A 17,474-nucleotide genomic window follows, 5' to 3' on the forward strand; every position below is an offset into this window, starting at 1 on the left:
TTTTTCAGACACTCTTGCTTGTACTTGTCCTAGTCTACAGTGCAGTTTGTTACGAAAACATCGGTTTTTCGTCCACAATTGAAAATTTCTAGCAAAATTGTCAGCGAAATTAAAACCGTGAAATGCTTGGGTGGAAACTACCCAAACTCGATCATCACGATCGTTTTCTCGTCCATGAGCATAAGCATAAGCATCCATGGTACTTCGTTAGATATTTCGTCCTCTTACTTCCGGGCGCGTGTTTTGGCCACTAGATTCTGCTTTAGCGTCCGATTTGGTTGTTTGATGGCTCGAAAAGAACTAGAACCACATTAAACTACATTATTGGTACAAACAAAACAAATTTTTAGCACATCTTTTGACATCCCCATTCGTTGCATTAAATGAGCTTAAAAAAACAAAAAAATCTGCCATCCACCCATACTGGTTCAGTATTTACTCAAGTGAGAGGCGAGTTTGTATACAATACATATGCCATAGCAATATAAAAGCAATATGAGTGACACTTTGCAAATGTGCACGCATTAACCCTTTGAACGGCTTCAGCCGCTGTGTTGCATCAAGTGACTGCCGCATATAAATGGCACCCGCCGCGAAATGGTTATAGGTTCACATTGTTCGCTGTCTAGAGCACCGCTGATACACTGAACTTATTGATTATCCAAGAAGTTTTTCAATATCTCTTAGCAACATGACATTTCCAACACTCTCAAAAACTCAATTTCCCGAGGAATTGATTTTTTTTTTCTAATTTAGTTTTCCGTTGAAGAAGCTCTCTCTCTCCCACCGCAGAAAGATACCTTCACGTCCGGCTTGAAATGCCATGCACTTTGACGCTACTTCTAACCAGGCAACAATTCTCGAATCCACAAAAATGGAATGAACGATCGGAAGAAGTATATGTTGATCAATTGGAATAACTGTATGTGGCAAAAATGGCTATCCCTAAACGCTAAATTTTAGGGAGTATTAATGATAAACCATCAAATATCTTTTCAAATACAAATTGTTTCAGACCCCGCCAGGGTACACTCCCTTTATACAATGTTTTCAGAATGACGTAACAAAAGACGTTTGTGGGCTATATGTTACAATGAGGTCATCAAAAAGCATCAATGTATTGAGCAAAGATATGTATTTTTATTATGCCCGAAATTTCTTATTTTTAGGTTGATTGAACACGAATTAAGCCTAAGCCAAAAATCAATGCCCTGAGATATACGATTTCAATCCTTCTGGTTGTCCGAAAAAAAAAATCTTATATATTCTCAACCCCTCAACCTACGATTTGACTTCCAAAAGAGCGGAACAAGTATCAAAGCTCCAGTTGGTTTCGCATAATCTATAATTTTCAATACACTGCTGAGCAGTCTTCCGAAAAACACTTACACATGTCCACGCGATGTGAAAATTCCATGTTTTTGTTTGAACTCTAACATGATTTTCGCTAGTGTTGAATGTCTATCCCGAACACGAACAATGATACACAAACATAAACATGTGAAATCAAACATGATGTTTATAATTCAAGAACATCATGTACAAACATATCACCCGTTTCGTTTCTTTTCATGCCCGGAAAGAAATTATTCATCCAAAAACATTTCTTCGTAGAATACTTTTTCACAGAAACGAATTTGAAATTTAGTTCGCATTACAAAAATTGCATGAACTAAGAGGCTATGAGTTTGCAAGTCTGATTAAATAATCCTTGGTTTTGTGCAGAGAAAACATTCTCTGAATAGAAAGAAGCTTTCTATGAGATTTTTTTCGCGTGCATGTTGCCAATTTAAGTCTGGGGAACCGACTGCACAGCGGGCGACATCGTACAAATGCTGGCCAAATAAATAAAGAATACCCAAAATTTTGTTTTAGATGTTCAGCGGCACACAGCAGAATCAAAAGCAGCAGAGAAATTTCAGCGGCTAAAACACATCATTAATTTCTCGATGTTACCACAAACTGAATGAAGGAAAAAACGAAAAGCTACACTTACACTACACTACATAAGTTATGTGTGTATGCGATTGCATCATCTTTTCTTCTCCACTTCTTCGCTCGTTTTATAGCTCGGGTCGCGTTGGTCGCGAACAAGCAATATTAGCCATTTGTAAATATTCAATGATCCAGTCAAAATTGTTGCTTCTGTGTTCGAGTGGTTAACGTCACGCATAAAATGTCACTGCTGAATAATTCTGGTACTTTGTATTCGATTAAAATTATAGAAATGTTGTAACCAAAATTTGTTGTGGGTAACTGAACATTTCCTGAACAATTTTTCGAAGATCATGTGAAACATTAGATTAAACATCGTATGTCCAAACATATTACGAATACAAACATGTCACATTTTCATGGAAGACTGCTGCTGAGCGTCCTAGTGCCCCATGAGTGCACCACGAGTCTGGCTCGAGTTATAGCTTTTGGCACAACCGATTCACCACGAATGAAACTCGATATTGTAGGCTAAAGGGTTAATAAGTAAAGATGACACTATGATATTAATTTCGGTCGAATAGAAATAAGTTTCTAAACAAAATGGCGGTCGTTTAAAAAAAAGTTTTTAAGCACGTTTTTTGAAAAGTGAGAAAAAAGGAAAACTACAAAATAAATTTTTGATTGGTTCAGGCGATAGTGAGATTTATGAAGGTGTGCTCATACCTACTTCGAAATAAATAAGTTCAGTAGAATTTGAGATATTGAGTACGTGAAATGAAAAGTTTTCGGGCTGGTTGTTGACTTTTACTAATTGACCATTCAATGCGAATGCAAATTCGAGCATTGTTTCCGGGTTAAAAGGGACGTCGAAATGTTGCACGTTATAAGCCATGTGTTAAGAAGTTATTCGAATGCGATGAGAGCTGTTTTTTCCGGATGAAACTGAAGGTGAAAATTTGTTTCACTGCGGTTGCGCTATTGCCGTTGCCGCCACCGCTACAAAAACCGATTCGGTTCGAATTTTCCGTTGTTCGTTCTGCGATTATTTCTATGGGAATGACGCTTTTGGAAGCATTGGAGTTTTTTTGCTAAGAGATACTAAACAACTACATGGATCAGTTATTCAAGTTGACAGTTCTTTATATCTCCGACATTATCCACCCGTCTTTTTACCCTACCGTTAAACTTTTCAACTACTGGCCGGGTCATTATTTGGAATTTACCCGACCGATGGAAGAATCGCGGAATGAGCATTCTACGCGCATGAATCAAATTCTTTGAAACCGGAAAGACTCAGACCAACCAGCCACTATACGTTTGGTTCATGGGTTTATTGAGGTCATATTATGCTGCCATGGTTGAGAAGTTCATGCGGAATAATCCAGGGCGAGCTATTGGATAGTACGACGTCGTCGACGGGTCAGGCAGGATTTCGATGCTACTTAAAACGCTAAAAGTGAATTCCAATATAACACAAAAACTGAATCAAACACAATGATGATGTCTCTCACTGTTTCATACAATTCGTAGCTAATTTATAAAATTTTTTTGGTCAATCAGCTCGGCGTGGACAATTTTTTGATGATTTTAGACCATCTTACCTCACCAAGGTTCGTCTCATTTCGAGGGGTGATCCTTCTTACCCCGCTTGCAAATAAATAGTGATTTTTTGTCATTTCAAAAATGTACACTCTGTCCAACTTCTATAAGACAAGGTGATGATCCTACTGCTTTGTGCCATTTTAAACAAACAATGCTTCCATTTATATTCTAGTGTGTAGGTATTGGTGACTACCATACACAGCATGATTCACATATGTGTGTGTGCAAGCGCTGAGCGTAAACAAATGTTTTTGTATTTGTCAAGTGTCAAGTTTCTATAAGACCAATAACATTTTCCGTTGTTTCAGTTGTTTTGATCATTAAATCTGGAAAATGTCGAAGGGAAAAGTGCTCTCGGAGAGCGAAGAAAGACAAATCGATGTATTTCACCAAGAAAATGATGGTATCAGAGAAATTGCTCGTCGGATTGAACGATCTTATCAAGTAGTGCTCAATTATTTGGCGAATCCTCAAGGATACGGTAAGAAGGAGAGAGTTCCAAGTAAATCGAAGCACTCTGACCGGGATAAGCAAAAATAGTTAGAACAGCTTCGAATACCTCAGAATCGCTTATGCAAATATAGCAATATTTCAATTTAAATGATACTCGAATGACAATTCGTCATGTTTTAGTAAAAAATCCTCATATAAAAAGCGCTTGAAATGTTAAAGCTCCTCATCTTACATCGTCTCACATCGGAAGACGTCTGAGTATTGCCAAAGCTCACATGAACCGACAGTGGGACATGGTATGTTGTGGCAAAGAATGTTTCCAAAAGAATACATTTTGTTATATACCATAAAGAAAAGTTCTTCAATGTAGAGGTTGTCTTCACTGACAAAAAAAAAGTTCAATTTGGATTGTTCTGATGGTTTCAACGGGTACTGGCGTGATTTACGGAAGAAGAAACATGTTCTGGAATCCTCTCCCCTACCGTTTTTGCGTGGATATCGTCACAAAAAAATCACATTCCAGCAAAACAATGCTACTATTTATACCACCAAGTAAACTAAGCAATGGATTAAGGACTATAGACTCAATGTTTTGGACTGATGCTCTTGGGCTTGCTCTCCAGACTTGGATCCTTTTGAAAATTTTAGGGGATCCTTGTACGCAGAATCCACACTGAGGGAAAGCGGTACACCACGATTGAAGAGCTGAAGGTCGCAATTTCGGAAACATGGAAAAAATATCGAGAAATCCGTTTGGCACTCGAATTTTCCAGGTTATTAGTCGAAATGGCAAGGTTGCCAATTATTGACATGTAAATCAGCCGATCGTTTTGAATTTTTCATTGAAAACATTATGAATTTTGAAATGGTCTTATAGAAACTGGACAGTTGAAATTATCATATTTAAGCACAATAAATAAACAAACAACGAAATATACCTCAGTCTAAGCATTCAACAATGTATGAATGTATGTTGTTGAAATTCTAACTGTTTGTGTTGCAACGAAATAGAATCGGGTGGTCTTATATAAGCTGGACAGAGTGTATGAGAAAACCACAAAAATCCAGTTACACATTTATTGTTGTAGAATACGCCCTAATATACGTTAAATGATATCCAGTACAACGAATATGGAACATTCTTGCAGATTTTTGTCGAAAAAATTGTTTTCTAGGAGAGCGGTCTTCCCCGACTTCCCCCAATACAAAATATATCGTTGTGTTTTGCACAAAATAAATCGAATTTTTTGCCTTTTTCTCACATCCCGAATCGAACATAATGGGTCGGTGTTTGAATTGGTTGAAGGTGTTTGGATTTCCGAGATGAGTTCCAAGATTGTGAATTTATTGATTTGAAAACAGAAAATAAATTTGCGAAAAAACCCGCGTTAGAGCGCACCGCTCGAAAGAATGAAAAATTGGGAACGTTCAAAATAATAATAACGGATCGGAGCACCGCTAAGCGAATGAACGACGTTGACGATGATGGCGTGGATGCTGATGATGCTGAGATGGTAGTGGTGAATCTAACGCTACTAACGTTTGCTTCCGCGCTTCCGCTGCGCGTGATGGCAAGCGATAGGAAAGAATTAGAAACATCCCTCCCATTCGTCCATCGCGAGACGATGCGCACGAGGACTCTTGGCGAGCTGAGAGGAGCGGGCTATGACGGTGGTGAGTTGGTGGTGGCGAACAGTCATAAAAGTAATAATAAAATGAATTGTGTGTGCCCCTCCCTGTTTCGGGGTTGTGGATGCTGCTGATGGGCGAGCAAGCTTTCCTTCTGGGTCCTGTGTCCCGCCGTTATGCCGATCCCGTTCGGTTGGACGGGACGCTCAAATCCAAGGACTCTTGGGTTCGCTACCGCTATGTGGTCGTTCTCCATCGTCAACCAACGGTCGGACAAAGTTTTGTTGGACGGGTACGGCGGCTCTGAGTGAGACAGACCATTCGGTACAATTGAATATTTCAAGAGGAATCTCTTGAGCATCTCATTATCTTACCGGTTGCTTGTTATTGGAGGAAAAAATGATGGTCCAATTGCGATGCGCATACTCACGCAGAATATATATGGAAGATGGTGAATTCAATTGTTGAAATTTTTGTCATTAGGTCAAAAATGAACTTCTCGATTGGATACACACGTGGACATACACGGTAAGCAAATTAAGGCATTATAATTAATGGGACTTGAAGCTCTGGAGCGAGCAACTTGTTCTCATATGTACACAATGATTTGAAAGACCCTGACAAAAGCGTAACTTGATTTCAGAGCCGTCTATCAATATTGGAATTCCTATGTAAATTTCCTGCGCTTGGGACACAAGAATTCGCATTATTGCATTCGGTGCCCCCTCTAAGGATTGTGAAATCCTATCGAACACCGAAGGTGGATTTTCGCTGGTAGTGTGTGCATCATTAACAATCGTAACGCACAGGAAGCGAAGAAGGAAAGAATCAATTCTCCCCCGGCCACTCGAGCACTGTCTGCGCGCTACCGTTCCGAAGGGGCATGATGTGTTGCGTGTGCAACAAGAAGCTCTCGAAGCAAAACTGTCGGACCGTTTCCATTTTCGCTTGCTTATCGCTCCCGCTATTCCCCTATTCCCCAACGTCGTGCAAAAGCCAAAGATGGGGTGGGCTGTGATCCGAAATGGCTTCGCAAATCGAGCGCGATGCCATACTGCATCGCTTTTCACAGAAGGGGAAGAGAAGATAGCGCGAGGTCAAACGAAATTTGAATAAATATTTGCGAAATTATTCCTGTGGCCACAAGCTGTCACGGGAAAAGGGGGAGAGCAGCGGCAACGGACTGAAGGCGGAATAAAGCCTACGTCAGGCGGTGGAACGACAGAAAACGGAAAATTTGGTATACTGAACGATGGTTTGGGGTTTAAAGAACACATTGTTTTCGAAAGGTGGAAACATTAGGTTACGATGTAGAAAATGACCAACTATCATAGGGACTAAACTTGAAGACCTTCAGGAATGTATTTGATCAATACGATGCGGTAGAGAAACGCTTAAACTAATGTAAGTTTTCAGAAGAGTCACAATATTTCCAAATTCCGTACTCAAATCTAATTTCAGATATTCGTATACTGTTTCAAAGATTCAAAGAATCAACGATTTCAAATTCAGGTTCTAGATTTAGAATCCAGAGTCAGATCCCAGATTCTTAGATTTATTCATTCCTAGATTCTAGTATCAGATTCCAGATACAGAAAACTGATGGAGATTTCAGACACAGGTTTTAGATTTGAATTCCAGATACGGATTCCCGATGAGGCGAATGAACTGAACAATTTAAAGCCTCTAAAGAACAAAGAAGAAGAAGCAGAATAAGAATCTCGGTTCGGATTCCGGATCAAAATTTCAAATTCTGATATATATATATATATATATATATATATATATATATATATATATATATATATATATATATATATATATATATATATATATATATATATATATATATATATATATATATATATATATATATATATATATATATATATATATATATATATATATATATATATATATATATATATATATATATATATATATATATATATATATATATATATATATATATATATATATATATATATATATATATATATATATATATATATATATATATATATATATATATATATATATATCTCAATAGATTCATATTCCGTATTAAGATTATAAATGTAGATTTTTGATTCAGATTCCATATTTTAGATTCAGGTTCCAGACACAGATTGCGTATACGTAGTCCAGATTCGTATTCCAGATTCATATTCCGGGTCCAGATTCGTATTCCAGATTCATATTCCGGATTATGATTCTAGATGTAAAATACTTAGATTCTAGAATAATTTTAATGCATTAATGCAATATCATAATCTGATTTTAGTTCGAGATTTGGATTCCGGATTCAAATTCCAGATTCGGATTCCAAATTCAGATTCTAGTTTCATATTCTGGATTCTGATTCTAGACGATTCTAGATCTAGATTTTAAATTTAGATTCCATATTCATTCTACCATTCAACTTTCTATGTATTAGATTCCCGACTCAGATTCCAGATGCACATTCCGGATTCAGATTCCATATTTCAGATATAGGTTCTAAACTCAGATTCTGGATTCAAATCCTGTTTTCGATTCAGAATCCATGTTTAGATTCCAGAATCAGATGCCAGATTCAGTTCCGTATACCGTTGTCAAAAAAATCAGGTCCTATTGGGTTCTCCGAAAAGTGATTGCCGATTTGCCGACACAATTTTTTGCCAACTAATTCAACAGCAAATCCAAATTGCCTTATCAACCAGATTTCACTTGATTTCTAAACGTAAATACGTTCCTGTATGACTTTTCAATACAGAGATATTGTTGTTTGAATGATTTTATTTGTGATGAAAAAATCGGCGATAACTTACATTCAGATTCCAGGCTTATACTACAGACTAAGATCCCAGGCTCGTTTCAGATTCAGAATTTATATTTAGATTCTAGAATCATAATCCGGATTTTAGTTCAAAATGTAGATTTTACATTCAGGTTTTCAATTCAAATTACAATCTAACTTTCTATATTTTAGATTCCAGATACCGATTCTCGGATTAAGATTCCATATTTCTCATTCAAGTTCCAGACTCAGATTCCAGATACAAATACATTCATATTCACAATCCATATTTAAATTCTAGAATCAGATGCATTTCAGAAAAGAGTTTGAGATTCAAATTGCTTCGGATTCGTTTAAATTTCGGGCTTGAGTTTCTTCAATTCAGATTCTGAATTTAGACTATAGATTCAGATTTCAGATTCAACCTACAATTCAACTTTTGTTTGCAGATTTCAGATTTAGATTCTAGATGCAGATTCCGGACTCAGATACCAGTTTCCACTTTCAGGAGCAGAATTCGGTATCCAGATGGAGATTCTAGATAAAAATTTTAGATTTTAATCAAAGTTCAAATTTCAGATTCAGATGTAAAATTCATATTCCGGACTCAGAGATTCCTGATTCCACCCACTATTCAACATCTCATATTTTAGATTACAGATTAAAATTCTGACCTTAGTTTCCAGATGCAGATTTCGGATTCCGTTACCAGTTTTCAGATTCAGAATCCATGTTTAGATTCTAGAATAAAATTCCAAATTCAGTATCCAGGTGCACATTCCAGATATAGATTTTAGATTCAAATTCCAGATTCATATCTCAAATATATAAAATAGATATGGGTTTTAGACTCAGATCCCATATTCCAGATCCAGATTCCAGTCTCAGATTAAAGATTTCGATTCAGTATACAAAATCAGATTCAGATTTCAAACATTCTTGATTCTGATTCTAGAAGTAGATTTTACATTCAGATTTCAGATTCAAATTACCGTTCAACTTTCTACATTTATGATTCTTGACTTGGATTCCCGATGCAGATTCTGAATTCAGATTTCATATTTCTGATACAGATTCCGGATTTGAAACCGGTTTCAAAATCAAATTTTTATTAGAATTCCAAATTCAGATTGGTTCAAATTTCGAACTTAAATTCCAGATTCAGATTCTAGATGAGATTTTGATTCAAGATTCTACCTACTATTCGAGTTCCTATATTTCATATTACAGATTCAAATTCCCGATATAGATCCAGATACAGATCTTTCTATTCAGACTCCTGATTCAACTCCCTATATTTTAGATTCCAGATTCTGGACTCAGATTCCGGATTCAGATTGATGTCCCTTTAACCAGAATATAAAGAAGGATGCAATAAATGATTCTCAAATATCAATATCGGAATTTTCTATACTAATGGAAAATTCCTAGGATCGTGAAAGCGTAGAATAGATAGAAGAATAAATAGAGAGTAGGGAATGAAATAGGCAGATTTCGCTTCCTGAATTCAGTCGGTAAGAAAATAAGATAGATTATGTTTCGTTAAGAGGTGCTTAAAAAATAAAACGGGAGGTCGGAATCCAGAGCGTAAAGGCTCGGGTCAGGTTCAAGATACCAATATTCAGACTCTGAATCCAAATTTTGGATCTAGAATCGGATTCCAAATTCAGTATCCATGTCTACATTTCAGACACCGATTTCGAAAATTGTAATTCCAGATTCATATTTCACATTCGGAATTCAGATTCTTGATTCATATGGTGAATTCAGATATGGATGGATCAGATGGAGATTACAGATTCGGATTCCAAATATACCTAATATTTAAATTCCTTTGTTCCAAATCCCAGAATAATATCCCCAGACTCAGATTCCAGACGCAGATATCGGATCAGATGCAGGGTCCATATTTAGGTTCTAGAATTCGATTCCAGATTCAGTATCCAGATGTAGATTCGAATTCCAGATTCAGATCACATATTTAGAATCCAGATGCACATTCCGGATTCAGATCCCATATTCCTGTTTCGGGCTCCAGACTCTGATTCCGAATTCATATCCAGTTTCATATTCAGAAGCCATATTTAGATTCTAGAATCAGATTCCACATTCAATTTTTATTTCAGCCTTTGAGATTCGGGTTCCCAATTCAGGTTGCTTCAGACTGGTTCAGTTTCAGGGCCTGATCACGAACGTCACTTCAAGGTGAAAGCGGAATAAAATGCATACAAATTGCATATAATTCATTTCTTTTTCCCCGTACAGTGACCTTCGTAATCAGGCCCGTAGTCTTAATATTCGAATTCCAGATTCAGATAGGATATTTCAGATTCAGGATTCAGACTCTAGATGTAGACCTTAGATTTAGATTCTAGATTCCACCTACTATTTCCTATATTTTAGATTTGAGACAGCAGCTTCCAGATTCTTAGATTTCATATTAAAAGCATGGACAATCCGGATTTCATATTCGGCTTCTTAATTTGAGTTTGTTTTCTTGATTTTATTTCGATTGATTCTATATTCTCGCGTCTCATATTGCAGTTTCAAGATTCAGAATCCAAATACGAGGTTTCCCATTCGGATTCTAGATTATGGGTCCAGACTCAATTTTTTGGAATAAGAATTTAGATTCAGTTTCCATATTCCAGATACAGGTTTAGTTGTAAATCGCAGAATTGAAATTTCTAGAATGATTTACTGGTTTTGAAGTGTGATCCCGAAGGACGACTGTTATTGACTGCGAAACAGTAACCTGCAACAAACAAAACTTACCTCATTTATGTGTTTGTAGGTTTTGATCAGATCCACGCTCAGCTTCCGCAGTGGCGCCGTCGATGGATCTCGGAAATGCGATGGTATTCGGGCTTGCATCGCCCGAATGTCTGTTGATGATGTAGGACTTATCGAACGCTGCGAAAAACAAAACAACAACAATCAGAACCAGCTAACAAGAAACGAGGCAGAAGAGAAAAATAATCCGCGAGGTACAAACCTGATGTATATCACGATGAACGGCAGGTAAGTGTTCTTCTGTAACCAGTCTTCCGTAGAGCGGCGCATGATGCCTCTGCCGCGTTGAGTCAGGAACATTTCCGGATGCATATTGTGCTGCTACTGTAAGTGAGAGAGAGAGAAAGGAAAAAGAAGGCAAAGATTAGTCGGATTTCGTTATCGGTTTTGGATTTGCCGTCTTCATCTGCAGAGGTATGGCCGCGCACAGCCGAAGAAAGGATGTTATTTTTTCTTGTGCACTTACTGGCCTGGCCGTGATACATTGATCAAAATCGGCAATTGAACTGGATACACTTAATCAAGGAAAGCAGAGGTCGATGCTTATTGTGCCAAGGAAAACAGAGTCCGTTTTGAGAAAGGTTCGGGAGAAGAAGAAACATCAAGTCTTCCACTGCAGCCAAATGTAAAAGATTATCGAGTCAGAAGAAATCGTACAGAAAAAGAAAAAGATACAAAGATACTTCTGGATGTGTGTGCCGAGATCTACGGAGAGATAAAAAAAACAGGGAGGCCTATTATGAATGCGAGTGTGAGCAGACGAAAAAAAATATAATTGAACCGGAAATAAGGTTAACGAACTTCGATCTCTCTTGGTGTGTGCGACTTAAGATATGGACGGGAAGGCTTGAGGTGTTTTTTCTCCCTCTATTCTTTCTTTCAGTTTTTGGGTTTATTCGCGCTGGTTTTGTTGTTGTTCTGAATGACAATGATTGGTGGTGAGAAGCGCGACGAGTGGTTGGAGCAAACGGAACAGGTTGAACAAACGAAGCATAGCGTGATTGGCGAGGAGCCAGAGCAACTTCATATGGTACTTTGATTGGGGTCAGTTAACCTTCCTCAAAATACGAAATGCAATCCCGAGTTTATATTGTTCCTGAATAAGGATAAATATAGGCTTTTTGTTTAAATAAATTAATCTTAATAATCGGGGAAAAGTGCCTCAAAAAAAACTGCGCAATTCGACCGGCTCTTGCCAACTGCGGCAAGTTATCTGGGAGCATAATGCGTCCGTCCATCCAAGATTCATGCAACATGGCTTAACACTTTCCACGCACCGTCACCCAGATATGGGTGACACTTTCCTCATTCAAATTGAACAGGATTTTTAAAAGGATTTTGATAGAAAAGGTACCTAGGTGTAACTATAGAATATGTAGAAAAATAATAAAATTATAACCATATTATTATAATATTTATACCATACTTTTTATTAATTTATAGTGCGGATGGTTTGTATGGCAGCTTTTTGCAAAACCCATATAATATGACTTTGGCATGTGTTATTGTTGACAATTCATCTTCAAATTAAATAATATATTGCTAGATCATGTAAAAGTTGTCTACAAACTAAGTTTGATCTTCATTTAATAATTTATCCGCAAGTTGGGCTCCGCAAGAAATTGAGAAAAGCCGCTTTGGGTGATGAACGTGTTAAACTGAAGCAACGGCTCGTTTTATCAATTGGTTTTAGCCATTACTTTTTAACCCGTGAGTTACAGGTCACTTTGGGTAATTTGAGAAGAAGTAAAATAGTTGAAATGTGGAATTGGTGGTTCCATTCCAAAATCGATTTTTTTCATCGTCAGATTTTCAGCTTTGTATCGGACACTGGATTCGTCAAAATTAAAGTGTACTATCGTACCGTTAAAGATTGATTTCCCTCGCAAGCCAGCGGTCGTCGTTTACGGACGCACTCAACCAATTAATTATTCCAGGAACAATCGACGGTAAGTCTCTGGGGGTGGTATCGGTGACGCGAGATGGTTCCCTGTAGCCGACAATGTATTTAATCGTTATTCTTGGAACAAGTGTCGATAGGATGAGGGTTGTTTTGCAAGGCCTAGGAAACATGTAGCTAATAAAGGTAGCGGAATTCTCCTTCCTTTTTCCGAACTGAACTTGTTTACCTACTCAGATTAGCCTTTTCTTCAAAGCATCATACCAACCATCCATCATCAAGCAGCTATGTACATTTTCTTCCCCCATCTAGGGCAGTCAGTGATGGCGTGACACATAGCGTGATAGCAGTATTAACGGCAATAGCCTTTACACGTGCCTCGGATTGACTAGAACCGGAATGGTTTGGTTTTAAGTCAATAGGTTTTCACGCATAGTGCATCAATCTCAACAGAGGGACAAGGGGATGATATCGAGTGTTGATTATTAATTCATCTGTTGGAACTCGTCAATTGACGTGACAAACAGGCTTCTGGTAACAGAACAATATTTACTTGCACTGCGCCACGCGGCCCACAGTTAAAAAACCAAACGTCATTGCAAGATGCACTTGCGCACGCTGCAGTTCCCTCACTGGCGGTGACTTCATTTTGGATTAATTTTATTTACCTAACCTATGCAACTCAGAGAACACATAGCGATAAGCATTCGAAGGAAAATGAGGCGTCATTCAAGTTCAAGCTAGTAACACAGTTGTTACTGATGCCGGTTTCGACAGTTTTTGCCTTGGGTAAGTACAACAAAGTGAGAGGAAGAGATGCGCGCCACGGAGCTTTCTTCCGATCGAAGAATGAGATTCAAAACAAAACGCCGTGGACGACGCGGCGCAATAACAAAAACAAACAACAACAGCACAAATGTGCCGCGACGAGCAGCGGTTTTGCGTTGCGCCAAACGGAAATCCTTGCCGGGGCAGAAAAAAAGTGAGTTAAACAACCGCAGAGGAATGCGAAGAATGTGCATTTCGCTGACGTTGCGCGGTTATTTAGCGGATGTTTTGGACTGGAAACATGAAAACTAGGGTTGAAGGAGGAGGTGGTGTGACATGTCAATGAATATGGTTTTACTGTAATTCGTTGATCGTTCTTTGAAAAGAACGTATGCAATCGGCTTAATTTTTATTGTTGGCACTAAAGAAACGGCAATGATGAAGAATTATTTTTCCCACCTTCCTTTTTTCGGGAAATGACTGTTCGAGAAATCGAACATTGGCCAAAACCTGATTTGTTTTTGCAAGTACAAAAACACGGCGAACAAAAAGTCACTTTAATTAGTAAATATACGACATTCATAAATGCATTAATTTACATTCCGAGACGAACAAGCACTGGAAGATCTCTAAGGAAAAACTAGAATTAATCCACCTATGGTGAGATGTGACCTTGTTTATCGTGTATAATTTGGATTTATTACCGGCGAGCTGATTTCTTCAGACGAAAACTATTGCTCATATTATTATTGTTGGCAACGGAGGAATTTCAATGCTCAAGAATGATTTTTTTTCGATCATCCATTTCCCAAAGAGTCCAACATTTTCCAAAACTTACAAAGTACAAATACGCTGCGAAAAAAAAACATTGGCATTGAGAGCGGGGAGGTTGTGTCATTCAGTGGAATATAATCATCATCTAGTTTTTTATCAGTGAGATGACCCACCGGATCTGACGGAAGCATATTCACACCAGTAATCTCTTTAAAATCGTCGCTCCCCGTCCCGATGATTTCCTACAGCTCCTCCATATTCGAAATTGCACGGAACGCCATCACTAGGGTGGCAGCGAAAATGGTCATGCCAAAATTCAAAAACCGACCATTTTTTTTTGGCATCGAAAACAAAATTTCGATTTTCCAAATTTCCTTTGCTCCCCCCTTGGAAGATTTTCAAGGATCAAAATATCAAAACTTCGAGCGCTTTGAGGCACCCCTAAATCATGTCCGATTGAGCTGAAATTTTGCACAGGGGTTTTTTTGGGCCAATAAACAAAATGTACATGGTCGGTTTTTGAAATTCGATGATGAATTTTTTTCCATACATTCATTGCCACCCTAGCCATCACCTATGGTTGTTCCGTACAAAAACATGGCTTCTCATCAATATTCGCTAAATTATTCGATACTTATGAATATTCACAATTGGAAATGCAAAAATAAATGAAAAATGTACAGTCTTCCGAAATGAACAATCCTAAATGCGTTGCGGAGGTCCGATGTGTTGGTTACTCCCGGATTCAGCAAAAAATAAATAAATAAATAAATGATCGTTACGGCCAATGTTCGAACACTTTATTTTCCCACATATCATTAGCTGCAAAAACATTACCATATAGCTGTTTCCAAAGATATGAAAACCAATCAAAGTTGCTATTGGATTTTGAACTGCTGTTCGTTAACGGGTTTAGGAGCTACAACGAATAAACTATAGAAGTGGACTCTGAAATTCTACATCACATAAATTAACTTATAAAGATAAAACATTTGCAAGTAACAAGTATCTTGTTATGGAATATCGCACGTACATATTGTTAACTTGATGTGTGTCTAGTGCACAAAATTGTAAAATGTTTTTTTTTCGATTTTCAGATTTCTTCAAACTTGAATAATAAATTCCTCTCCCAGTCGATTGCGATTTCAATACACCTAATGATTTAGCTTTCATTTGGTCTCTAGAACGTTTATGTGGGCCCTACCACCAACCTTTTTTTTCTCTTCTTTTCTGTTTTTTTAATCATCTTTTTTTTAGATTGTGAATATTTAATGAAATAATTTGCACACGCCAAATCCGATTACAAGGTCCAACTATTGCTTTGATGGAAGGAAAAAAAAACACAATTTTTCACGTTGATTTGAAAAAAAGGACCAAAAACAGTTTTTATGGTGTCAAATGCTTACTTTTAGGCGAACAGTTAAAAAATGTTCAATTTTTAGGGGTTTCGGGGAGTCGAGATCAGAAAATCTTAACCCAACCTTTTATATCATTTTTAGACAGCAGAGACCAGAGTTGCCAACCTTCCAGTTTATCCTGTGCTTTTTTCAAGCATGCCAGCGAAACATCCAAACGCAATAAATCTCCATTTTTTTAATGTTACTAGTTTTATCCAGATTTTTTCATTTTTTCGGTATTTTCAAGTTTTTTACTGGCACACATTGACATTCAGTTCGATCAGGAAAAGTAAGTCAGTTTATAATGTTTATGTTGGTGCAGCTATTTAAATGATGATCAATGAATATATGTTAGTATGACGAATTAAACACAATGCGTAGCTGATTTCGAGACAATTTCAATAAAGTTTTACATTACACTCTGTAATCAAGTTCTAAAACGTTTTAATGTCATCATCAACATAGCAATATTGATCCAACTATTGCCATAGAAAGAAAGCCCCCTTTTACAAATTTTTCGAAATGATATCCAGCATATCGGTAATGAATTTCAGGAGATCCGAAACCTGGGTTTTACTGGCTTCACTGTAAAAGCCAGGATGCTTCTTCTGGGGTATAATTTTATCCAAAAAAGGTATGACATTAATTTTGCTAATTCCATTGACAAAAATAATTTCAACACTCTTGATTCTGCCGCATTCCTCAGCAACCGTTGAATGATTTTTTCAGTATACAATTTGAACAAATCAAAACTAGGAAGTAGAACAGGAACAAAAATTATGCGAGGAATTCTAGCTCTCGATTATTTAGAAATAAAGAATAAAGAAGAAATATAAAGCAAAGTCAGGATTAGTTAGAATGATACTATAATGAGAATGTAAAACAAAAGCATAATTTAAAATGTGTGATCACAAACAGGAAAATCAAAAATGTTACTTACAGACACAGTCACTGTATATCGTATTTTTTACTGCTAATATAAAAAAATTGACGAACAAATCGGTTCTTCCAGCTTTTTACAGAAGATATAAAAAATTCAGAAAAAAATCTGTTTGAACAACTGTTCTTTTTATTTTTATTTTTTTTGTTCTTTGGATTTTAGCTTTCTGGGTTTTATAATTTGTATTTCAGTTTTTGACATTGATATCTTTTTCATTTTTGCTTTGGATTTTTGGAAATTTCGATTTCTAAATATTCCTAATATTCATTTTTAAATATTCCTAATATTCATATTTTCATATTTTAGACTTTCGAATTTTTATTATTCTGCATTTGTTATTCCACTGTTTTGAGATGCGATTTTTTTTCATGTTAATTTTAATTTTTGATCGATTTTTTCATGAAAAATCAATACTTAAAAAATTATATATCTTGTAAGCAAACTATTGATATAGTCGAATGAACTGAAGAAGTTTTAAGTACAACAATAACAAATTATTGA

The 17,474-nt window shown here is 36.9% G+C and overlaps 1 protein-coding gene across 2 annotated transcripts in view; it reads right to left on the reverse strand.

The window, feature by feature from the left end:
* The window catches only part of LOC129774676 (serine/threonine-protein kinase minibrain), a 142,483-nt gene that overhangs the window by 34,516 nt on the left and 90,493 nt on the right, over nt 1–17,474 (reverse strand). For both annotated transcript variants that reach the window (XM_055778516.1, XM_055778515.1), the window contains exons 3-4: nt 11,397–11,518; nt 11,177–11,314 (exon numbers count right to left, since the gene is read on the reverse strand). In XM_055778516.1, the coding sequence (XP_055634491.1) occupies nt 11,177–11,314; nt 11,397–11,518 (260 nt within the window). The remainder of the gene's footprint in view (nt 1–11,176; nt 11,315–11,396; nt 11,519–17,474) is intronic.

This window comes from Toxorhynchites rutilus, chromosome 3, assembly GCF_029784135.1.
Source record: "Toxorhynchites rutilus septentrionalis strain SRP chromosome 3, ASM2978413v1, whole genome shotgun sequence".
NCBI lineage: Eukaryota > Metazoa > Arthropoda > Insecta > Diptera > Culicidae > Toxorhynchites > Toxorhynchites rutilus.